Source organism: Oncorhynchus mykiss, chromosome 1 (assembly GCF_013265735.2).
Source record: "Oncorhynchus mykiss isolate Arlee chromosome 1, USDA_OmykA_1.1, whole genome shotgun sequence".
Lineage (NCBI taxonomy): Eukaryota > Metazoa > Chordata > Actinopteri > Salmoniformes > Salmonidae > Oncorhynchus > Oncorhynchus mykiss.
In genome coordinates this window covers 73,817,272-73,843,574 of record NC_048565.1, presented here as the reverse complement: position 1 = coordinate 73,843,574, position 26,303 = coordinate 73,817,272, and the positions used below count along the sequence as shown (strand labels likewise).

Here is a 26,303-nt window from a genome sequence, read left to right as displayed (position 1 = left end):
CTATTTTTATTTTGTAAAATTTAATTTTACCATTTTAATTCAGAGAATAAATATTAATGAGGAGAACAAAGTTGTACACACCCCCGGAGCTAGTACTTGGTTGTACAGCCTTTGGCCGAGACAATTGAAGACAAACGCTACATGTAGCCACCAGCTTGCTGCACCTTTCTACTGGCAATTTGGCCCACTTTCCGGGCTGGAAATTGCTCTAATTCAACCCGGTGTCCAAAACATGTGTCTCTGTTGAAGGTTGTGGGTCTTCCAGCAGGACAACAACCCCAAACGCACATTAAAAAACCCACCCAGGAATGGTTCAAAAGTGATGCTGGACTGTTCTGGAGTGGCCAGTGAAGTGTCCAGGTCTGAATCACATCCTAAACCTATGGCAAGATCTGAAAACAGCAGTTGATTGAGGGCACCCCGCAAACATTGAAGAATTAGAGCAGTTTGCTACTGAAGAGTGGACCGGTAGAAAGGTGCAGCAAGCTCACTGATGGCTACAAGAAACATTTCTTGGCAGTTTAACTTGGCCAAAGGCTGTACTAGCTCCGGAGTGTCTATAATTTTGTATGTGTCAAACTTACGTTTACAATAATTGAATTGGTTCTGCAATGTTGAAAATCCATAACAGGGTGTGAATTTCAGCAGTTTTTAGACGAAGAAATAGAGAATTATTTAAGAAAAGTGTAAGGGGGTCTGTACAGTATATCCAGATGCATGTGTTAAGAATTGTTGAGTTTGTGGACCCATTAAATCTTACATTTTCATAGATAGAACAATAGGTTATGTTTACCATCTCCATGAGGCGAGATACAGATAACTGCCAAAATAAAGGAAACACCAACATAGTGTCTTAATAGGGCGTTGGGCCACAACGAGCCACCAGAACTGCTTCAATGCCCCTCGGCATTGATTCTATAAGTGTCTGAAACACTATTGGAGGGATGCGACACCATTTTTCAACGAGAAATTCCATAATTTGGTGTTTTGTTCATGGTGCTGGAAAAGGCTCTCTCGGGCGCTGTGCCAGAATCCTACATATGTTTTCAATTAATCCCACTGTTCTTTGTGAAACATCAGAAAGTTGAGCAGTCTTCGTCACTAAAGATCATGCCAAGCGTGCCCCAACAATCACCCCTCTTTCAAAGTCACTGAGATCTCTTCTTCTAGCCATGGTTGCCAAAATAATGGGCAACTAGGCATTTGCATACATGACCCCAAGCATAATGGCATGTTAATTGCTTAATTAACTCAGGAACCACACCTATGTGGAAGCACCTGCTTACTGTGTTTGCCCCATTTACTCAAGCGTTTCATTTATTTTGGATGTTCACCTTAGTAAAGGAGGGCAGAACTAAGCTCCTTTCTTAGTTGTGATTGGTGGATGCATTTGATAGGCCTGGAGGCAGGGTCTATACCCAAGTAAGCAAAGGCTGTACTAATACCTCTATTTATGGGTCTGCTGCTTACGAATGGATCATCCAAAAACAGTGAAGCTTGGAGTTCACAGTGGTAATAATAATGTGCAGATTCATCTGTTAAAGGTCTGCTCTGACCCAAAGGAGAATGGAGGGAAAGGCGGGGGGATGCTAAGTGCCTCCACATTATTAACATTTAGTTAATTCACTGAGCTGAAATGCTTGGCATGTTAAAATCGTGAAACATTGTACAGCCCTTCCTCTCTATCCCTCCTTTCTTTTCTTTTCTTTCTTTCTCTCTTCTTTCTTTCTTTCTTTCTTTCTCTTTTCTTTCTTTCTTTCTTTCTTTTCTTTCTTTCTTTCTTTCTTTCTCTTTTCTTTCTTTCTTTCTTTCTTTCTTTCTTTCTTTCTTTCTTTCTTTCTTTCTTTCTTTCTTTCTCTTTTCTTTCTTTCTTTCTTTCTTTCTTTCTTTTCTTTCTTTCTTTCTTTCTCTCTTTCTTTCTTTCTTTCTTTCTCTTTTCTTTCTTTCTTTCTTTCTATTTTCTTTCTTTCTTTCTTTCTCTTTTCTTTCTTTCTTTTCTTTCTTTCTTTTTCTCTATTTCGTACCTTTCTATGTCTGGGACTGCTGATCACACTAATACATAATCTGCAAATTCCCTGCTGTTTTGTTGGTTGTGTGTTTTAAAGGTGGTTAAAGTTACATTTGAACTTTGCAAGAGTATGGATCCTGCTCCAGGTTTCCACATTTTGGAAAATTGCCATTTATTCTTAGACCTCATGAGGTTAAGATGTGTATCATCACCTTTGTCCTGAGGTTTTTGATCAAATGGAGTGTATGTGTGCACTACAGTGAATTATATACATATGTTCTTAGACCCCAGAATCCAGGCCAAGGCCAAATAAACCATTATTCAAATAACACTCTATGGATCAACCATAGAGTACAGTATAAGTGCCCTCCCTTAGAAAATATCTAGTCCCCATGGCAACCCTATTCTCAGGTATGTTGCCCAAGATACAACTCCAAACATCCAACATTTCACACTGGATGCCCACTGGACAATGAGGATAAGTAGAAACTAGAATGTGGGATGACCCTCTTTCATCAACATCATGCTATACACATGCAAGGTTTTAGCATATTTAAATCTAGCTTTATTTCAGATGACCTCAGCTCTTTATATTGATATGATTTGTTAAGAAATATAAATGTCTCTAGACAGGGCCAGTTGTCTTAACCATGACTTAATCAGTCCGGATGGAATCGAAGAAATTTGCAGGGAAATCATAATGGAAATGGTAATAGAACATGTCAGCTCAGAATCTGGGGAACTCAGCTATACAGTACAGGGGGAGAAGCTAATCACTTTCAGATGGCCAGAGAGTCCATTATCAATAATGAGCTCATTGTGTGTGGATGTTTCACTGGGGGTTACCCTGGGTTTTCTTGACCAAAACAAGGAGATGAGACTAATTGAGGAAATCTGTTTGTGATTAGAGAGAATCACCATTGACTCTATAGCCCCCCCATAGCCCCAAAGCAAAATATTGTTGATTCACCAGAACCATCACACAGATGAAAATGTTTACATTTCAGCCGTAGAAGTGCAGTGACATAAATACTTAACTTTTTGCTGACACAATACAACTTTGAGGTATGATTAATGTTGGAGTCATCAAAGAACCTTAAGATATTTCAAGTGTCTAAAACATAGTTGTTGTTTTTTGTCCTCCTTGGTAAATGACATGATTCGCAGAAGGTGTGTGTCAATAGTTTAGCAGTCACCTGAAGCATAATGTCTACAGAAGGGGTTCTCAAATGCCTGACGACAGACTGAATTCTTCCGCTGCTCGATGTTCGCTACATACTTCAGTCTGAGACTGCTATCATTAAAGTTGTTCAAATGTCCGTGGGCGTGGCGTAGCGTTTGGCTGGAGCAAGCAGTTTGGGTAGGCAGGCAAGCTTCTCCGCTGACCCAGGGTACATTGTGCCCTTAGCAGCACAAAGTGCTTCTAAGGGCACAATGTGTATGTGAACTGTGTATGTGAACTGTAGTACAGTGGCACAAAGTGCTGACCCTGCCTGCCTTTGTAGATATTTGTCACCTCAGGGAGTTCCATCTTCTTTCCACAATGGAAGGAGGTCCAAGAATCAGAATCATCTGGCTTTGGGCCAGAGAATCCAACTTGGTGTTCCAAAATGCTACGTGCACAGCTCATCTTACATTTGCCATCTCCGAGGCTGAGAGTTCATTGAAACATATAGCCTCCCACTACACACCAGAGGAGCTATGGGACGACGGGCTCGTTATAATGGCTGGAATGGAATAAATGGAACGGTATCAAACAAATGGAAACCACATGTTTGACTCTGTTCCATTTATTCCATTACAGCCAATACAATGAAACCGTCCTCCGATAGCTCCTCCCACCAACCTCCTCTGCTACACACCAATACAGTGCCCAACCCCCCATCCCACTATACACATACTGTACACACATACACCTATGCGCCACTATCTCAGCTGGGATAACACTCCTTAAAAGCTCATTGATGTGTATTCTCCCCAGAGCCCTCACCCTTTCTTCCCCTGATAAACGAAAGCCCCTCTCTCTCCTTTTTGGGACAGACAAAGCTGCCCCTCTCCCCCTCTCTCTCTCCCCCAGGCAGCCCCTCTGTTTCATGATATATGACCTCACTTACTCAATCTGGACAGATCATAGGCCCTTGAGTCATGCATACTTACTGCAAATCCCCCCACCACACACACACACAAAGACACACACACAGGCCACTTGGGAGCACTGACCTTGTAGAGGTTACAGCCGTGCTCTCAGTAAAGCCCAGTGAGCCCCCTAATCCAGTTCCACTACGCCAAGGAATGAATCAAACGCTCTCAGGCAACTCACAGCTGCACACCACTGTCTCAACTGATGTTTTAAAAGTCTATAAAAGGTATAGGATTCCTGAATTACTGTGAATGATTTAGCTTTAATTGCCTTTAGACTGGACTGTGCTCTATCTTTCCTGCTATTGCATTTGGGTCCTTCTGAAAATATGCCAGTGTGAATGAAATGTAATTTAGTTATAGGACGTTTTCCGCTTTCCAAGTTGGAAAGGTTGTTTAAATTGGCTGGGGAATATAGGAGAACATTTAGAATCTGGGCAGCATCAGACTAATCATGCGTTTCTATGTTAGCAGGTGCTCTCTGTGTTTAATGAGTGGGAAATAGTAATCAGTGGTCCAGACCTACATTCCTGCATTAGTATAGGCTAAACTATCATCCTCCTCCCTTTCACCCTCCAGCCCAGCACACAGCCCAGACCAGACTGGACTAACAGCACCAGAGACCAATGCTTGATGGGCCGTTTATGTATCTTCTTCCATGAGGTTAAATAACCCTTATTGGGTACAATATAATGGTAATGTGTTTATTGGCTGATTTAATTTTTTTCCCTGCCGTATCCTGGAGTTTCTACCTCCCCAAAATGTCACATTCTAATCCTTACCAACTGGTTTTACTAGGTTGCGCTCAGTCAGTTAGTCCCTCAGTTTCTGTTTGTTCCTCTTTTTATATTTGGAGTCAGTTTTGGGAAGGGTCTTACGTGGATTATAACTAAGCTGCTTTCCAAAGTCACCTCTCAAAGCAAATCAAATTGTATTTGACACATGCGCCAAATCCAACAGAAATGCTTTCTTTACAAGCCCTAAACCAACAATGCTGTTTTAAGAACATAGAGTTAAAATCATATTTACAAAATAAACTAAAGTAAAAAAGTAACACAATAAAACAAGAAATGACTCCTTTACCTTTTTGTTTCATGTTTGCGGTTCGATGATTGACAGGCTGTGGTTTTCAATAGCCACAAATATGAGAACTACAAACGTTTACTTTTTGAAGTTTGCCCCAAGGATTAAAATCTATGGTTTTAAATGGCCACATTCATGAGGTCAACCACTGCACCGACCACTGTTAATAACATTAGTGTATAATGTGTTGTTCACCTGATTTGAGTGGAGTTGTAGTCACTTAATCACGTCTATTTTCTAATTTACTCAAAATGTGATCACAATTTTCTTTTGCTATTCAGAAACTTCAAAGACTTGAACTTTGCTGTTTTTTTGTGAAACGTTTTTAAATAGTGGATGGATAATCACCATTAGACCTCATACGCCCTATTATAAAACCATCGGAGCGTATCCAAATGAACCAGTAAAAATGGGAACGCCAAAGTGGCACTCGTTAGGCGACAGTGAATGTCTGAATGCCTTTGCCTAATTTTCTGGCACAATGGCTTCAAACGGGATCCAGAGGACAAAAGATGCAAGTCTGCACCTGTCTGTGTGTGATTGATGTTTTAATGAGTGAGGTTGTGAAACACCAAGGCACTCAGTCTGAGAGGAACCAAGCTCTAAACCCCCAACTATGAGGGTAATCACACTTGGCTTAGGAGCAGCTCTATTAAAAGAAAAACATTGGCCAGTGATATGGTGTATGTGCCATTGAAATAATGTAAAGTCATACATCAAATAGTATGAATGCTTTTCGTGAAGAGTTGCAAAATCGAAGAGGGAGATGAGAGAGGCTGTACCCTGGGTCTGGGTGCTGTTGCTAGGGAACTTTGTTGTGAAAATACTGTATATGTTTCTCTCTTGTGTACAATCATGTCCTATACCTGGTGTGAGCCCAAATTGACCATTAAGTTAGTTTGGTGAAGATCTCATTGTGTGACTTTAGGCCTTGGTCTTCCCCTCGTGTCTCATGTCTATAGTTGCAAAAATACGCTAACTTTCACAAAATCCCCAGGTTTTCCAGAAATTCTAGTTCTAGGATTCCTGGATTTTCTGCTTATTTTTGCCTTATTCCAGGAATGTTCCAACCGGGATTTCTGGAAAACCTGGGAATTTTAAAAGTTACCGGAATTTTGCACCCCTACTCATGTCATTCTAACCCAATCTCCTTTGTAATCTAAATTGAGAGGATTCAGATGATTTATAGGTGTAAATGATACTAATATGTAGTGTATTTGAACCGTATTCACTGTTGGGGAGACTGAATGTGTATGTGAACTGTAGTACAGTGGCACAATTATTTTGGGGCCCCATCACGACATGGACAGAAATAGTGGTGCTAAGTTTAAGACTGTGGCTGTTGTTAGTGGACACCGTTCACACAGGAAGTAATTACGACAAAGGAGTTTATCATCTGGGTCCAACCTACCGGAGATTTGCTGCCTCCGTGTGAGAAAGAGGGAGTGTGAGGTAGCAAGTCTCCTCTGGCTCTTCTTCTCTATTTCTCCCTCGTTTTTTTACTCCCTGTCTTCCTTTCTCTATATTTCTCTCCGTCACACACACCCTCTCACTGTCTCTCTCACACTTCCCTTCGCACGCTATCCTTTGCGCTCTCTCTTTTGTACAGTGAGTGGACCCTGCCTCTTAGGTCAGTCAACCCCTTTCCACTCTTCTCACATGTCCAATCTGGCTAATTTTAGCCCAGGTTTAGAGGGGCAGGTTAATTTTGGCTGCTGTCTGTCCCCTGTCCCTAAGCGTGCTATGATGCAGATCCGTTTGTACCAACCAGAGGTTTATTTTCTCTGCTAAGGCGGTCTATGAACGGCCATGTGACTCTCACTCAACGGTTTGCCAATTTAGTTCAAGGGAGGCTATTTATTAGTGTTGAGCACAGCCAAAGGAAAGGTGATACTGTTGGCTCTTCAATGTCTGTCCCTCTCAGTTGCAGTATTGGCCATCTCTTTAACACCCAAACACATAGTTCAATGACTACAGTGGACATACTGTACATAGAGTCACTGTGATTGTGTGTTATGTAAAGTTGTCATATAGCTTTTTGAAACATGTTTATGCATACATGTGTTTTACTCGTAGAAGATACTTCACCAACCCGAATACTTTCACATTAAAGCATTAAGTTCCAATACATTGTGTGTACACTCACATTCCATGAGGATTGTTTGAGGCTGATGAAAGGATATATACTTTAACACTTTTATTTCTAAACACAGAAAAACGCACATTTAGGTATTTGCAGGAGGCAAGTAGCCTAGCAGTTAGAGTGTTGGGCCAGTAACTAAAAGGTAGTTGGTTCAAATACCCGAGCCGACAAGGTGAAAAATCTGTCTGCGCCCTTGAGCAAGGCACTTAACCCTAATTTGCTCCAGGGGTGACGTACTACTATATCTGACCTTGCAAAACAGCACTTTTCACTGCACCTTTCCGCTGTGTGTGACATAAAAAAAAAATACAAAATTGTTTTATTTGTGCATTTATGTGATAGTATGTTTCATAACATTGAGTGGATCTTGAATGTGAAAGAAAGAAAACCGAAAAGCGTTTAGTAAACAGCTCATAATACCAGTATTCCAAAAAACTGCACTTCAGTGTACAAATGGGAGGATTGTACTAACATAGCAAGTTCTTTACAAAGCTTTGACCCTTTGCGGCACATTATAAGAAAAGTGATGATTGATCACTCTGTGTTTGTTTCTCTCCTACAGACAGTGAGATGGTGCCTCTAGAATGCCTACGTCCTCGCTCCTTCACCACCGCCCACCGAGCATCGCTACGGCGGGACCCAGGCGACCTTTCTATTAGCCTGTGTGACCTCAGCCTCCAGCAGCAGGAGCAGGAGGAAGAGGAGCGCCTTCACCCCACCACCTCTTGTTCTATCCCCCAGAACTCCCTCAACTCCCAGCAGTGCTCCCTGCTCCCCTCGCTCCTCGACAGCGATCTCCACTTCCACCCGCTCCGAGGTGCCCACATCAAGGCCCTCGATGAGCACACGGTGTCCCGGGGCGTGGAGCATCGCAGCGGTGATGAGAGGACCTTGGTGTTCACCAGCCGGCCCCTGCGTTGCGGAGAGAGCGTGTTCGTGAAAGTGACTAAGACGGGTGCCACACGTCTCGGTTCACTCTCCTATGGCGTGACGTCGTGCGACCCGGCTTGGCTTCGTCCAAGCGACCTACCATACAGCCCGGAGTCCCTGGTCGACCGCAAGGAATTCTGGGCGGTGTGTCGGGTGGGGGCACCCCTGCAGAGTGGTGACATCCTGGGTTTCGTGGTGAACGTGGAGGGGGAGGTGTTTCTGAGCCACAATGGAATCAACGCAGGGATGCAGGTGTGTGTGGACAACTCCAGACCTCTGTGGATGTTCTTCGGTCTGCATGGAGCTGTCACACAACTCAAGATCCTAGGTGAGTTCACTGAACAGTTTTGTAAAACAGTTATAATGTAATAATACGATACATAATTCTGTTTGACATTCATGTCATTGTCATTACGTGCTTAAAGTGAGATTACAGTATAAACTGGGTTAATACATGCTAATATGTTGCTATATAGTCATTCTCATTGACTCAAAGACATCATATTCATCTTTGTTCAAGTTTATCTGAAAATCGTGAGACTTTTCAGTCTTTTTTTCCCATTAAGAAACTATTTCAGTGTCTGATCCTTGAATGACCTGTGGAGGATGGATTCTTACATAGCCAAGTCATGAACTAGTTTTCCTCTTCCTCTGTTCCTTGTTGCACTCTGACTTTTTATCAACTCGTATATCTCACTTGGCATTTAGCTTCTCCTCCCACAGTTTGTAAATTTAGGCGAGCGTTTCATCTTCAGTTCTACTCCATTTCTATGAACTCACTTGTTATCGGAAGTGGCTCCAACAGATGGAAGTTTACCGCAGCTCACTTGCTGATTGGGAAATTAATCCTAGCCTAGCCTAGTCGACTGAATCCATTCAGTTTTGACTCTAGGCAACTGTAAAGGCCAATTAGAACATGGTGCAATAATGTATTTGCATAGTAGTTGGTCACATTAAAAAGCTGTTACTCTCCACACGCACGCTCACAGACACACACACACACTTACTGTATGACCATAAGAACACTCTAATTCCCTAGCTGTAAGTCATCTCAGGTGCAGACTAACACATCATGCCCAATCAGTACATACCATGACAAGCTTGTCCGGATGAGGAGGCCTAAGGGGGGAAACCCTGTCTTGATTGAATTCAGTAAAAGGCTGGTTTTAGGACCAGCCCATGATAAATGAACAGTAGAATAACATGTTATAAATAATGGCTGACAGGAAAGGGTGCTGTTGGAAATGGGGAATTAATGGCGAAATGCATGTGGAGGTTTGTGGTCGTATTTAATTTGCAGTGATTCTCCTGTTTGTAAGTGGATTCTAGGGCTGGAATTTAAAGGGATCCTGCAAGATTTTGGCAATTAAGCCCCTAGCATAATGCTAGCGTACCTTTAGACTTACAGTCATTGCATTAACGCTAGCCAGCATTGGCTCGGGAAACTATCTCTAACTTCCTTCATACTGTACGCAGAGACATCAACAACAAAAAAACTATCCACAAGTTAATTTGACTCTGGGTAAGTAGAAAAACTGAATTGACAAAATCTCGCAGTGTCCCTTTAGCAGACCTACAATGTGGTACACAGAGAGATGAGGAAATACTGATTTGAAGAAAGACTGTGTTTACAGGTTGAAACAAATCATAACTCACTGAAGATGTAGGCATACATTATAATAATACAGGATCATATATTTTTCTGGTTTGCAAGCAAGTTCATTACTAGATGTTCATAACTTTGATTCTGGCTGTGAGGCAGAATGCAGCTTGTAAGCACAGATGTGTGTGCTCTCTAGGTTGTTAACAAGCTCCGCTGAGACAAGGATATTTGTCATCAGGCCCTGAACACCCCGTTCCCCCTGCTAGGCTTTGTTTTCTGGCCAACTTGTTAATAAGAGTGATCGTGTCTCAATTCGTTTGATTATTCTCCAAACTGACTGCTAGTTTGAGAGCAATATTGCAATGTCTTTAAAGACGACTTTTAAAAAAATGTGATGGAACTGATCATGAGCTACTTTGATATTACAAGGTAGTTTGTGTGTCCTATCTTTTCCACTGTCATACCCCCTCTCCTCTTCTCCTCTCCTCTCCTGGGTTGAGGAGGTTATTTCTGTCCTATGTGGGCCCAGCAGCATCAGACAGCTAGCAGAGCCCCCTGTCCATTAGGGGAGGGGCTCTGCTAGCTGCTGTACTAACTGTTTATGATGCCTTCCATATGCATTATTAAAATGTAATTGCGTCTCGCATTCAGGCGCCAGCGTTTTCCCTCATACCTTACTATCCTAGCAGTGGCCTCCTCTCTCTCTCTCTTTCTATACCTCCTCTCTCTCACTCTACCTCCACCCCCCTCTCTGTCTCTCTCCCCTCTTATGACTCTGACAGCGCTTCCCATTACCCCCTCCAGCTGTGGGGAGGGCAGCTCTGACGTTTCTCTCCGCCCACACACTGGCGCCACATGCCACGCATTGCCATGGAAACGTACCGCCACCTCTGAAAGTGGCACTTGTCTGTGGTCGGGTGTCGTTAGAGCTGTGAAATGAAGCAGATGGGAGTTCATCACTTTTACATGGTCATGGAGTCTGTGTGAATATCTTAGTTTGGTTGTATAAGCTTCATAAACGTACTTGTTTGTCTGAATTCCCATTGCAACTCCACACATACATTCTAGATGGGGCTTAAGCGTGATAATATAAACATGGTTTGAAACATATGTTCATATTATGTAAGTACAGTGGCTGATGTCCCTACAGCACCAATGGAGTAGCAAACTGAACAAGGCCGTATATGATAATATATGCCATTTAGTACACGCTATTATCCAAAAGGACTTATACATTTTATATTCACTGTATGAGTGGTCCCGGGAATCTAATCCACTAGCCTGGTGTTGCAAGACCCATGCTCTTCCAACTGAGCTATAGAGGACAGCAAATGAGACCTCAAATGTAATCCTAGTATTTATTGTAAGGTCAGGCATTTAAAAGTATGTCTTAATGAGAAAGTTTATGTGTTTTGATGCAGTAAATCTGTCACATAAAAAAAAAGCAACCATGGCGGTGTGGCAAAGATCACTGCCAACGATAAGAAGGTGATATAATGCACTAAATAACCACAGTGGATTTATCTGGGGAACCATGCAGACCTCCCAGGCTTCCCTACATACTCAAATGCCCTCAGATGTCGTCCATTCCAGATAGAGGGGCCAGGAGTGCATTCATACGATGGCAGGATCTGAACCTAATCCTGGATGGAAGGGTTTATGAATAGACATGAAGGGTATCTGTCTGTCTTTCTGTCTGGTCTCCTATTAGATGTGACCAGGATGTTACCAGACAGCTGTGCAGCCGGTCAGTCAAACAGGTCAGGTTAACGATCATGAGAAAGTTTGCAAGCAAACCTATGTAACTATAGTAGTCTACCACGATGTCCCTGTCCTTGTTGCTAGTAATGCTGGGGATGTATTTGGTTGACACGTTTTAAAGATGATACTGTGTATCTGCAAGTGGTACATTGATCCATTTGTCACTAGTGTAATAACCAACTTTAGGTTTTAGAAGATATTTCTTTACACTCCAAACAGCCTCCCTACGGCTCGGAGGCACCTGCATGGTCCTAAAGCACACCATTGTCTTGTTTTGTATCACATTCCAATGATAAAACTGGGCGGGACAAAAATGCGATTTCAGAATGTGGGGGGGACATGTCCCCAGTGAATGTTGCGCCCCTGGTAATAACCATGCAAGAAACCAAACATGGTTGAGTGTAACCTTGTTCAATACAACAATAAACACTAGTAAGACAAAGCTAGGGTGGCTTTTAAAGGCTCCAAGCCTTTGAATTTACTCTCTCTTCTCTTTTGCCATTTCCCTCAGCCCACAGTACAGTGTGTCTGTTAATGTTTCAACATTTTGAAAAGCAACCTGGCCACCATATGAACCACTGTTTGCAGAAGCTAACAAGGCTTATTTATTTAGATTGAAACTGAAACCACAGCAGTAAGGGTGGTCCAAGAGAGATGGGAACTCAGGGGAACGGATAGGGGCACCCCATTGTCAAGGCTCTATAGCATTAGACCCTGCTCAGTTTTTTTCAGGTCACATCGACTAAAGCACAGCTGTTTGCAGTTGTTTTTAATCTTAGGGAGTAAAGTCACAGATCTCTGCCATTTCAGGGAGACTTGGGGTACGGGATCCTGAAAAAAATTGGGTGATGTGTAGGTTAGTTGCGTATGCTTGCTGTTGCTTGCAAACTGACTGTGTTGTTTCATTTGGCACATAAGATATATATTATGCCATGCCTATACCAGTGCAAGAGCAGTTTTATGGCAGACATCAAGTTGTGTAAACAAAAATGTTTTATGCCATTCCGACATAGCCTACTAGGTCTGTGGATTTGGAACTGTCAGAGGTTTCTCCTCTGCGGAGAGAGATGTCAATGTGAGGGCTGATGTCAAATAGGGCTGCCGGTGCTGCTGTTCAGAATAGATGGAGATGGCACAGGACAGACACAGTAGACTCTCTCTTCCATGGCCAGAGGGATTGTATATGTGGGGGATGGGGAGGGGGGCGAGACTACAATACCTCAAGGGCTCCTGACTCGCTCATAGACACACGCAAATGGGTGTTTGTGTGTGCTTTAGTCAGCTTTAGCCAGACTCTCAAAGTTGAACTTCGTCTTATTCTGACATACAGTGTTATTACACCATATCTATGGAGATCTGCAAATAACTAGACCCAGCGTTTTCCTTTCTGAGGAATTTGTACATACATGAGTTCCGAGTAGTTTGCATGTGACACAGTGCTTCTCTGTGCCCTCAGGCTCGTCTCTGAATGCAGACCCTCGGGGACTGTCAATTCCCAGCTCCCCCAACACCCCCACTCTGCGTTGCAGCGTCAGCTCCGAGCCCAACTTCAACTCCAACCTGAACATCAACCTCAACACCAGCCTCAACGCCAGCAACCCACCAGCCTTCAGCAGCTCCACAGGTAAACCGCCTTTCCATTACTACCTTGTCTCGCTCACCAGGTTATCCCTGTGTTGTCTTTCACTCTCTTTTCTCTCTCTTTTCTCTGTAGGATGTAGGATCTTAATTTGATCACTGTGTTGCTGGAGAACTTTCCTTTAATGCAGTAAATGTAAAATGTGTAGTGTATTTGAGGTTTAAAAAGAAAACTCCTACAAAAATGTATTATAATCAACATAATAATTTACATTTCCTGTTGATGCAGGATCATTTTCCTGCTGTAGCAAACTGGCTCAAATTAAGATCCTACATCTGTGTGTCTGTCTGTCTGTCTGTCTGTCTGTCTGTCTGTCTGTCTGTCTGTCTGTCTGTCTGTCTGTCTGTCTGTCTGTCTGTCTGTCTGTCTGTCTGTCTGTCTGTCTGTCTGTCTGTCTGTCTGTCTGTGTCTCTCTCTCTCTCTCTCTCTCTCTCTCTCTCTCTCTCTCTCTCTCTCTCTCTCTCTCTCTCTCTCTCTCTCTCTCTCTCTCTCTCTCTCTCTCTCTCTCTCTCTCTCTCTCTCTCTCTCTCTCTCTCTCTCTCTCTCTCTCTCTCTCTCTCTCTCTCTCACACTCTCTCTCTCTCTCTCTCTCTCTCTCTCTCTCTCTCTCTCTCTCTCTCTCTCTCTCTCTCTCTCTCTCTCTCTCTCTCTCTCTCTCTCTCTCTCTCTCTCTCTCTCTCTCTCTCTCTCTCTCTCTCTCTCTCTCTCTCTCTCTCTCTCTCTCTCTCTCTCTCTCTCTCTCATACCCCTTCCCCACCCCCCCTCTCTTTCTCTTTCTCTCTCCCTGATTTTCCACCTCTGTTTATGGCAGGAATGTGACAAAACAGTCAACATACCATGACCAAGAAAGGCAACGTCAGTTGCAGTAAACGTAACCGGCATTTGTTGAGAGTTTCTTTTGACTTTAATAGGGAATGTGATGTGATGAAATGTGATGTTTATATTGCACAATATCACACCTGTTATGATGGTTAAGCCCCTCTCAAAAGGATGAAAACAAGTTATTTGACGCAATATCCTGTAATGTGTAAACATAGAAGAGAACATTCCAGAGCAGATACAGTATAGATAGTCAGAAATTGAAAAACTATTCCTAAGTACAGTTTCCAAGTTATACTGTATGCAAATGATCCACCAACCTCTAAAACCTGTTCCATTGTCTCCCAGGTACGAGCCCCAGCTCGCCATTCTCCAGCCACTCGGAATCCCCCACCTTCCCATCATGCTCTGGCTCGTGGAGTGACGAGTGCACCATCTGCTATGAGAACGTGGTGGACACGGTGCTGTACGCCTGTGGTCACATGTGTCTCTGCTACGCCTGTGGCCTCAAACTGAAGAAGATGGCCAATGCCAGCTGCCCAATCTGCAGGAGGACAATCAAAGACATTATAAAGACCTACCGGAGCACGTAGGATCTGCCTGGCTGTGTAACATCAAGGCTCATTCATCAAAGAAACCATGGAGACGTATTGGAGCATGTACGTTTGGCCTGACTGTCTCAATATTGCTCAGCAACATTATGAGATTCAGCATCATGCAGTTGGACCATCAAAGATATTATAAAAACATGTTGGGATATGAATACATTGTAAAGATTAACAGGAAGAGGTAATGCTGGCCTCCAGTGTGTCACTGTGGCCCAGATACTGGATTGGGTTCAGCCACCATGGAGCTGGACTTAACCAGGAGGGATCTGGCTCACTCTCTGCAGAACAATCATCATTCATTCCACTGATGATATCATTGCTACTAGGATGTTTCAGAGACATTAATTTCTCCAGAGCCTTGAAGGCAGCAAGGGGAATTATCTATCTATGGTTTTATCAGCACCCTGGACCTATCATTCAGAAGGTTGCAGTTATAAATGTATTGTACAGCACAGACATTCAATATCATGAAAGATGGAGAATTGTGTCTGTTAGGGCTGTGACAGTCATTGAATTTTGGATAACGGTATTTGGCCAGCCAAATGACCGCGGTCACCATAATGACAAATTTAGACTGACATTTTATCCACCGCCCATGATTGCATGTGCTCTCACATAATTGAATGAATTGAACGGGCTTCGCCATTCATGTCAGTGATGACATAATAGGTGGACGGGCAGCCACTGTGAGTGTACCAATAGGAGCAAAGCAGGAAGTAAAATATGTGCTGTGATTTGTTGATTCAACTGAACTGACATTACATGAGCCACACCAGTTAACATAATTTAAATGAACATTCTGCATTACCATGAAAATTATTGCATCCCAATACCAGGCAGTCATTGCGAGTAGTGTACCCATGAGTTCACCAGTCAAATTGCCAGGGTTTAAGGTTACAAGCCCATAATATTCCTTCTATGTCTATGTGTCCTGCTGCTGCATTGTGGGGGGTGTTGCCTAGGCAACCAAAGACTAATTTGCTTGTTTCAGCAAGTTGTTAAGAGTCCACGTTACATCCGAAACGGACTCAACCGCATGAATGCCCTTCCGTCCCATTTTCAGTCTGCAGTTCGTTATGACAGTTATTTTATTTTCATAACGGTCTTCATACATAACTGTCAGTCATACAGTAATTGTGGCAGCCCTAGTGTCTGTACAATTCATTTCCATCTGTGACGCTCTGAATGTTCCGCCTGGTTGAATAATAACGTTACCCTTTGGACAAGTGACTCATGAATGAAGAGGACATGCAGTTTTTAGTTTGTTTGATTGGAGAAGAAAGTGAAAGATATTGCCATGAAAAAGGGATGGTGTAATCAGAGGAAGTATTTTACCCGTGAAAAGTAAGGAATATAGTAATTAGCTGTGTGCCTATGTTGCATGAATAATCCCTTACATGCATTCTCTACCCAATCTCAAAGACACTGTAGGGAAGATCACATGCAGGCAAAAACGTGAGAATACAGTCAGCTGGTCACCATAGAATGTTATAGATTCAAGATGGATATAAATCTATGTGGATAGAGCAGGGGTGTCAAACTCATTTTGCCCCGCGGGCCGCATTCGGTTTTCAACAAGGTCCAGATGGCTCCACTGAAAATGTGTTATTTCCTTACCATCAAAATGGACAAATTGTCTTTTGGAATTTTCAATGCTTCTTGACTGTCTAGCTTTAATTTAGATGATTATTAGCGAACTGGACACAGTAAAACAAAAAACTGTATGAATGTAGATTCATTATCATTTATACACAGTTTTGATTTGTTAAATTGAGTTTGTCCTGTCCGTCTGTCCCCCCCCCCAACATGTTTTGTTACTTAAACCACCTGCGGGCTGGATTGGATCCCCCATGGGCTGTATGTTTGACATCCCTGGGATAGAGGATGTTCTGTGTATAGTGAGGGAGACGTGACCATAGACTTCGTTACACAGTGTAGGGGCACGTTGGTCCTGTGTGTGTGTCTGCACAATGTTCAGTGCACAGAAACCCTTAGCAAAGACGCAACATATATACGCAACATATATCAAAGCTCTAACTGTCTGAAGGGTCGTAAAATGCTGACTCTATTGTATACAGCCATCTTCCTGACTATCTTCTAACTAACTCTGGTTAATTATTGTGCCATTTCCTGGGTGTATTGGAAGTAATCGCAGGTTGAAGTTTATTGGGATGAGTCTTGTTCTTCAGGCAGAACTGAGCGATTTCCACTAGATGGGAAAACTCCAAAGTCAAAATGGGCTATACTGTAAAAATTCATGAACACAATGATTTGGTCCTATCTAGCAAAATTTAAAATTGTGTTTTTTTTTTACATTGGTAGAGACTCAGAGCTAAAAATGTTTTATATCATACACTGCAGTTGAGGAACAATGGGAAAGTAATTGTGCTTTGAAAGTCGATGAACTTGTAACCCCACTTTTGAGAAAATAGCCTTAGAATGTTTTGGTACACCTACTGGAGAGCTCTTCTATGTCTACACCCATTCAGCATCGTTCACACACTCCTAATCCTTAGCCCCACCCATCTCTTTAAAGATTCACGTGTGAGGCTGTCCTAAACAGAGTGAGTAAGGTTGTGTAGTAAACAACCAAAGATTAAGACTAAAAGTATAGAAAGTAGTAATCAAATAAAATGTTATTGGTCACATACACGTGTTTAGCAGATGTTATTGCGGGTGTAGCGAAATGCCTGTGCTTCTAGCTCCGACAGTGCAGTAATATCTAACAAGTAATATCTAACAATTTCACAACATATACTCAATTCACACAAATCTAAGTAAAGTAATGAATTCTGAATATATACACAACCGTTCAAAAGTTTGTGGTTACTTAGAAATGTCCTCGTATTTAAAAGAAAATCACATTTTTTTGTCCGTTAATATAACATCAAATTGATCAGAAATACAGTGAACACTTTGTTAATGTTGTAAATGACTATTGTAGCTGGAAGCAGCTGATTTTTTAAAAAATGGAATATCTACATAGGCGTACAGAGGCCTATTATCAGCAACCATCACTCCTGTGTTCCAATGGCACGTTGTGATAGCTAATCCAAGTTTATAATCTTAAAAGGCTAAACAACTAAGTTAATAAATATAACTAGCAATGCAAATGTCTTTCTGAGATACTCCCCACCTTTATTTAACTAGGAAAGTCAGTTGAGAACAAATTCTTATTTACAATTAAGGCTTACACCAGCCAAACCTGGATGATGCTGGGCCAATTGTGCGCCACCCTATGGGACTCCCAATCACGGCCTGATGTGATACAGCTTGGAAACAAACCAGGGACTGTAGTGACGCCTCTTGCACTGAGATGCAGTGCCTTAGACCGCTGTGCCACTCGGGAGCAAAGATAGGAATATTAAAATGACTTTCTAACTAAATTAGAAACGTATAATATCTGAAAATGTAGCTAGACTCTTACCCTTATACATGGATGAACGCTTCTCCCTCACTGTCATGGATTTCATGGTTTCCCTTAGTTTGAAGATGTAATCCAGAGACAGGGGTTTTATACAACAGCCTTCTGTGTTCTCTTTTCAACTCCCTCCGCATTTGCAATCATACTCTGCTTCCACCGGGCATTCCACTGATTTCAAAACTCGGTCAACTTCCGTGACAACAACACTGTTGAGCTCCATTTTTTTCCCCATCACTGTCATCATATTTTTACCGAAATCAAGGATTTCCTCATTGTCTGATCAACATGGCATGATTGTTCTCCGGAAAGTACTCCATCACAACTTTTTCCCGTTGATCTTTGTCAATAGTTTTATGTTATCCAAAGTTACTCCTTGGCACCCCTGTTATCCAAGGTACTGTACTTTACTGTTCTAATGATTGTTTTAAATACAAAACCATGCTTGAGCTTCTTTCTCTGTTACTGTAAGGTTGCATGCGTCCATCAATATTGTTATGGTAAAGGTAACCTCGTCCCCAGAATAATTGCAAAAGAGCCGGCTGGTGGACAATATTATAGTAAAGGAAAAAGGATATTTCTCCACTGTTCCCCGGGAAACCGAAGACAAAGATGTCGATTAAGGCAGCCCCCCCACACCTCTGATTCAGAGGGGTTGGGTTAAATGCGGAAGACATAATTCAGTTAAATGCATTCAGTTGTACAACTGACTAGGTATCCCCCTTTCACTCTTTCAGTGAGAAATTCCCTGTGTGATATATATAATGCTTTCATGCTTTGTGTTTTTGTTGTTTACACAGGAAACTGTAAACATCTGTGTCATCACATGTGTGGAAGTCATGGATCTAGCTAGCTGATTATTGTTGCACAGTGTGTGAGCTTTAGACTTGAAGTTCTTTCTGTATTTTAGGCAAATCCTTTTAACAAACTAATCTTTAAGTTTTCATAATACAGTGTTTTTAATCAAAAATGTTTAAAAGACAACAATGGTCATGTATAGAGGAAAAACAAGCCATTTTTCAGGTTCATAAAAAAAAGATTGAATTATATGTACATTTTCTTAAAGAATGTGTTGGTTCATGGTGTCAACATGTTCCATCTCATCCCTCTGTTACGGAAACTGATCAAGATTGAATATGATAGAAGAGTATATTCTTGTGGGAATGAAGACTTACGTAAATTACACATCCCATCTATTTATGTCAAAATTTGGTGTTTAAAAGCCAACATTTGAGTGTGAGTAATGTGTGTATGAAGTTATTCAGTGCTGTTAATAGACACTGTCTAAATAACACAAGACCCCCACTGTCATTGTATTGCATAATACTGGAATTATATTGGCTCGAGAAGTGGTCCGCTTTGATTTTTCTAGTGGTTCAGGTTTTCTGAACACGTTAGTACATACAGAGATCAACCATGGAGACATTTTAACAGAGAAAAAGTATGATAATGATATTGTGTTGTACAGTACGATCATTATTTATTTTGTCAATCATATCATTAATTATTATGTTTGTTTTATATATTGTACAGGATGTCAAAATAACAAATAAATGTAGAGGTCTTGTCAATTGTTTAATTTCTACTGAGGTAAAAATAAAAAAATAAAAAAGTTAACCTACTGTACAGTGTGGGTTGAAATATGATTTTCCTTAGCAAAATATGACTTTTTAGCCAAAAAAGTTTAGTTTTAGTCCTCTCCAATATTCCAAATGTTCAATCTTATATTGCAACATGTGTTGTGCTGAAACATGGACAAAATGCACTCTCTCACACAATCTCTTCGTCCCTTTATTTTATATTCAATATCTATAACCGTAAAATGGGACCAAATATTTACAGTCCAGGCACAGCCATATGAGACGTAGGGTAGAAGTATTGATTTTTGAAGCAGAAATCAAGTCATTGTTTGTTCTTTCTACTTTCAATTGATCATTTTGTCAAAACATCCCTCTGTGTGTACAATAATGATCAAGATCATTTTCTTGCAAATGATCTTGCAACATCATGTTCACTGTGTGAGTCAGATGGACATGACTTTCAATAAAGTTTAAATGGTGTTAAAAAGCTAAATGCCTGGAACTACTTAACTTACTGAACTCTAATTTGCCTACACTGTACACAGATATGCATGGAATAATATGCATCATAACCTGTTATAACTAGCGATGTCAGTTTGTCAACTTACTGGTCAGGGTTATTACCTGCTGAGGTTGGCAAGTCCATTAGTGGACAAGTTGCACTGAACAAAAATATAAATGCAACATGCAACAATTTCAAAGATTTTACTGAGTTACAGTTCATGTAAAGAAATTACTCAATTGAAATAAATTAACTAGGCCCTAATCTATGTATTTCACATGACTGGGAATACAGTCTGTGCGCCGACAGAGATGGCCGCCTCGCTTCGCGTTCCTAGGAAACTATGCAGTATTTTGTTTTTTTTACATGTTATTTCTTACATTGGTACCCCAGGTAATCTTAGGTTACATTACATACAGTCGGGAGGAACTACTGAATATAAGAGTAATGTCAACTCACCATCATTACGACCAGGAATACGACTTTCCCGAAGCGGATCCTGTGTTTTGCCTTCCACCCAGGACAATGGATTGGATCCCAGCCGGCGAACCTAAACAACGTCGCCATAAAAGGGGCAAACAAAGTGGTCTTCTGGTCAGGCTTCGGAGACGGGCACATCGCGCACCACTCCCTAGCATACTACTCGCCAATGTCTAGTCTCTTGACAACATGGTTGAAGAAACCTGAACAAAGGTAGCATTCCAGAGAGACATCAGAGACTGTAACGTTCTTTGCTTCACGGAAACATGGCTCACTCGAGACACGCTATTGGAGTCGGTACAGCCAGCTGGTTTCTTCACGCATCGCGCCGACAGAAACAAGCATCTTTCTGGTAAGAAGATGGGCGGGGGGATATGCCTTATGATTAACGAGACGTGGTGTGATCATAACAACATACAGGAACTCAAGTCCTTCTGTTCACCTTACTTAGAATTCCTCACAATCAAATGTCGACCGCATTATTTACCAAGAGAATTCTCTTCGATTATAATCACAGCCGTATATTCCCCCCCAAGCAGACACATATATGGCCCTGAAATAACTTTATTTGACTCTATGTAAACTGGAAACTACATATCCTGAGGCTGCATTCATTGTAGCTGGGGATTTTAACAGGGCTAATCTGAAAGACTCCCTAAATTCTATCAGCATATCGATTGTGCAACCAGGGCTGGTAAAACCCTGGATCATTGTTATTCTAACTTCCACGACACATATAAGGCCCTCCCCCGCCCTCCTTTCAGAAAAGATGACCATGACTCCATTTTGTTCCTCCCAGCCTATAGACAGAGACTAAAACAGGAAGCTCCCGCGCTCAGGTCTGTTCAACGCTGGTCCGACCAATCTGATTCCACGCTTCAAGACTGCTTCAAGGCTGCTTTGAAGCAGTCCTTGTCTCATCGCGCACCAGCGACTCCTGTGGCGGGCCGGGCGCAGTGTGCGTAAAATTTTAAAAAATAAATAAATAAACATTCCCAAACCAGAAACCGTGGATTGATGGCAGCATTAGCGCGGAACTGAAAGCGCGAACCACTGCTTTTAACCAGGGCAAGGTGACCGGAAACATGACCGAATACAAAAAGTGTAGCTATTCCCTCCGCAAGGCAATCAAACAAGCTAAGCGTCAGTATAGAGTCGCAATTCAACGGCTCAGACACAGGAGGCAGGGTCTACAGTCAATCACGGATTACAAAAAGAAAACCAGCCCCGTCGCGGACCAGGATGTCTTGCTCCCAGACAGACTAAATAACTTCTTTGCTCGCTTTGAGGACAATACAGTGCCACTGACACGGTCCGCTACCAAAACCTGCGGACTCTCCTTCAAGAGGGCCCTCGGAGTGTGGTGTCAGGAAAATAGCCTCACACTCAACGTCAACAAAACTAAGGAGATGATTGTGGACTTCAGGAAACAGCAGAGGGAGCACCCCCCTATCCACATACACGGGACAGTAGTGGAGAGGTTAGTAAGTTATAAGTTCCAAGGCGTACACATCACGGACAAACTGAGTTGGTCCACCCACACAGACAGCGTTGTGAAGAAGGCGCAGCAGTGCCTCTTCAACCTGAGTAGGCTGAAGAAATTCAGCTTGTCACCAAAAGCACTCGCAAACTTTTACAGATACACAATCGAGAGCGTCCCGTCGGGCTGTATCACCGCCTGGTACGGCAACTGCTCCGCCCACAACCGTAAGGCTCTCCAGAGGGTAGTGAGGTCTGTACAATGCATCACCGGGGGCAAACTACCTGCCCTCCAGGACACCTACACCACCCGATGTCACAGGAAGGCCATAAAGATCATCAAGGATAACAACCACCCGAGCCACTGCCTGTTCACCCCGCTATCATCCAGAAGGCGAGGTCAGTACAGGTGCATCAAAGCAGGGACTGAGAGACTGAAAAGGCCATCAGACTGTTAAACTTCCACCTCTAACATTGAGTGGCTGCTGCCAACATACTGACTCAACTCCAGTCACATTAATAATGGAAATTGATGTAAAAAATGTATCACTAGCCACTTTAAACAATGGCACTTAATATAATTTTTACATACCCTACATTACTCATCTCATATGTATATACTGTACTCTATACCAACTACTGCATCTTGCCTATGCCGTTCTGTACCCTCACTCATTCATATATCTTTATGTACATATTCTTTATCCCTTTACACTTGTGTGTATAAGGTAGTTGTTGTGGAATTGTTCGGTTAGATTACTCGTTGGTTATTTCTGCATTGTCATAACTAGAAGCACAAGCATTTCGCTACACTCGCATTAACATCTGCTAACCATGTGTATGTGACAAATAACATTTGATTTGATTTGAGATATGAATCTGTTAGTCACATACCTTAAAAAAAGGTAGGGGCGTGGATCAGAAAAAACAGTCCGTATCGGGTGTGACCACCATTTGACTCATGCAGCGTGACACATCTCCTTTGCATAGAGCTGATCAGGCTGTTGATTGTGGCCTGTGGAATGTTGTCCCACTCCTCTTCAATGTATGTGTTAAGTTGCTGGATATTGTCAGGAACTGGAACACGCTTTCGTACACATCAATCTAGAGCATCTCAAACTGCTCATGTCTGGTGAGTATACAGGCCATGGAAGAACTGGGACATTTTCAGCTTCCAGGAATTGTGTACAGATCCTTTCAACATGCATTATCATGTTAAAATTAGGTGACGGCGGTGGATGAATGGCAAGACAACGGGCCTCAGGATCTCATCACGGTCATTTTGTGCATCAATAAATTGCAAGTGTGCTCGTTTGTCCATAGCTTATGCCTGCCCATACCATAACCCAACCGCCATCATGGGGCACTCTGTTCACAATGTTGACATCAGGAAACGACTTGCCCATGTGTCGCCATACACGCTATCTACCATGTGCCCGGTACAGTTGAACCTGGGATTCATCGCTGAAGAGCACACTTCTCCGGCGTGCCAGTGGCCATCGAAGGTGAGCATTTGCCAACTAAAGTCGGTTACGACGCCAAACTGCAGTCAGGTCAAGACCCTGGTGAGAACGAAGAGCATGCAGATGAGCTTCCCCAGACGATTACTGACAGTTTGTGCAGAAATTCTTTGCTTGTGCAAACCCACAGTTTCATCGGTTGTCCGGTCTCAGACGATCCCGAGCAATGCCTGATATGGAGGTCCTGGGCTGGCGTGGTTACCTGTGGTCTTCAGTTGTGATGCCGGATGGGCATACTGCAAAATTCTCTAAAAGTACATTGGATGCGGCTTATGGTAGAGAAATTTAATTAAAATGAGCTGGAAACAGCTCTGGTAGACATGCTTGCAGTCAGCCTGTCAATTGCACGCTCCCTCAAAACTTGAGACATCTGGCACATTTTAGAGTGACCTTTTATTGTCCCCAGCACGAGTTGGTCTGCTGAGAGTTATCCGTCAGGTGTCATATACTTTTGTTTGATCCAGACAGGCCTACTGATTTGCTCAGTCATCTGTTTGATTATTTTGTAATGATTATGCTGTTTAATCAGCTTCTTGATATGTCCCACCTGTCAGGTGTATGGATTATCTTAGCAAAGGAGAAATGCTCACTAACAGGGATGTAAACAAATTTGAGAGGAATATGCTTTTTGGGCGTACAATTTTCTTTTATTTCAGCTGATGAAACATGGGATCAACACTTTACATGTTGCATTTATATTTTTGTTCAGTGTAGATATGACTATACCAAAGCTGAGTTCATGACTGCTGGTAATATCTCTAATTTTACAGTCCCTTCAGAAACTAGTCACATAATAAGTTGCATGGACTCACTCTGTGTTCAACAATAGTGTTTAACAAGATTTTTGAATGAGTACCTCATCTCTGTACCCCACACATACAATTATCTTTAAGGTCCCTTAGTTGAGCAGTGAATTTCAGACACAGATTCAACCACAATGACCAGGGAGGTTTTCCAATGTGTCTCAAAGAAAGGCATCTGTTGGTAGATGGGTAAAAAATAAAAATATCCCTTTGAGAATGGTGAAGTTATTAATTACACTTTGGATGGTGTATCAATACACCCAGTACAAAACAAAGATGCAGGTGTCCTTCCTAACTCAGTTGCCGGAGAGGAAAGACACCGCTCAGGGATTTCACCAAGAGGCCAATAATGGTGACTTTAAAACAGTTACAGAGTTTAATGGCTGTGATTGGAGAGAACTGAGGATGGATCAACAACATTGTAGTTACTCCACAATTTTAACCTAATTGACTAATTGATGGAAAAGAAGGAAGCCTGTACAGAGGCTTCCTTCTTGTTTGCAACAAGGCAGTAACGTAATACTGTAAAAAATGTGGCAAAGCAATTCACTTTTTGTCCTGAATAGAAAGTTTTACGTTTGGGGCAAATCCAATTCAACACATTACTGAGTACCATTCTCCATATTTTCAAGCATAGTGGTGTTTCAGGATGAAGTTAAGTACAGGCAAATTCTTAGAGGAAAACCTGTTTCAGTTTGCTTTCCACCAAACACTGGGAAATGAATTCACCTTTCAGCAGGACAATAATCTTAAACAAAAGGCCAAATCTACACTGGAGTTGCTTACCAAGAAGACAATGAATTTTCCTGAATGGCCGAGTTACAGTTTTGACTTAGATCTGCTTGAAAATCTATGGCAATATCTGAAAATGGTTGTCAAGCAATGATCAACAACCACTGAGAGAGCTTGAAGAATTTTGAAAGTAATAATGGGAAAATGTTGCACAATATTTCATTCTCGTTGGCACCAAAAGTTTAAAAGTGTTGTTGGGGACAGAATGCGGTCGAACCATCAAATAATTGGCTTACACGTTACGCTTACAGATTTTCCATGTGGGCAAGGATATTGGAAATTGAATCAAAGCCTATTGGATGACAACTTGTTTTTAACCAGGACAGAAGAATTTATGACTGATTTTTTCCCGACATAAAATAGGTACAGCAGATCCCCTTAATGTACAGGGCACTTTTAAATGTGCCTTTAAAGGCAATGCAATTCAATAATTGAAACAAAAGCAATTTAGGTCAAAAGAGTTCATATTAGAAGGACTAACAGTACAGGTAGATAGCAATACAAACTGTACCATAGAGGCACCAAATAAGTTAGAGGAAAAACAAAAAGAACTGGAGGAACATATTCAAAAAAGACTACATGTAATTCATATATTATTTTTAAAAAAAATATTTTTTTAACCAAGTGAATTGTAAGGATTTTTTATTCATTGTAAAATTAACAGCTGTACAGAAAGACTCATGTGAAGGTAAAATTACAGAGGAGGAACTTATTGATGCAATTAAAGCCGTTATGTCCAGGAAAACTCCAGGGCTGTATGGCATACCAGTTGAGGTATTTCAGACCTTTTCCGATGTACTCAAATACCGTTATTTGAATGTTTTAACCACTCCTATAAAAAGGGTAGATTATCAGATACTCAACAAGAAGGTGTTATTTTACTATTACTGAAACAGGACCTAGGTGGTAAATATAAAGTTATCGTCCATAAAAAAAAACTGCCGGCCCCTTATACTTCAGTGTCAGATATTATTCATCCTAGTAAGACAGATT

At 41.9% G+C, this 26,303-nt stretch overlaps 1 protein-coding gene across 1 annotated transcript in view; it reads left to right on the top strand.

Annotated features, from left to right (window-relative positions):
- Positions 1–17,151, top strand: part of LOC110529113 (E3 ubiquitin-protein ligase NEURL1) — a 60,534-nt gene extending 43,383 nt beyond the window's left edge. The window contains exons 4-6 of the mRNA XM_021611256.2: positions 7,936–8,631; positions 13,124–13,291; positions 14,474–17,151. Of these exons, the coding sequence (XP_021466931.2) occupies positions 7,936–8,631; positions 13,124–13,291; positions 14,474–14,718 (1,109 nt within the window). The 3' untranslated portion in view covers positions 14,719–17,151. The remainder of the gene's footprint in view (positions 1–7,935; positions 8,632–13,123; positions 13,292–14,473) is intronic.
- Positions 17,152–26,303: the final 9,152 nt, after the last annotated feature.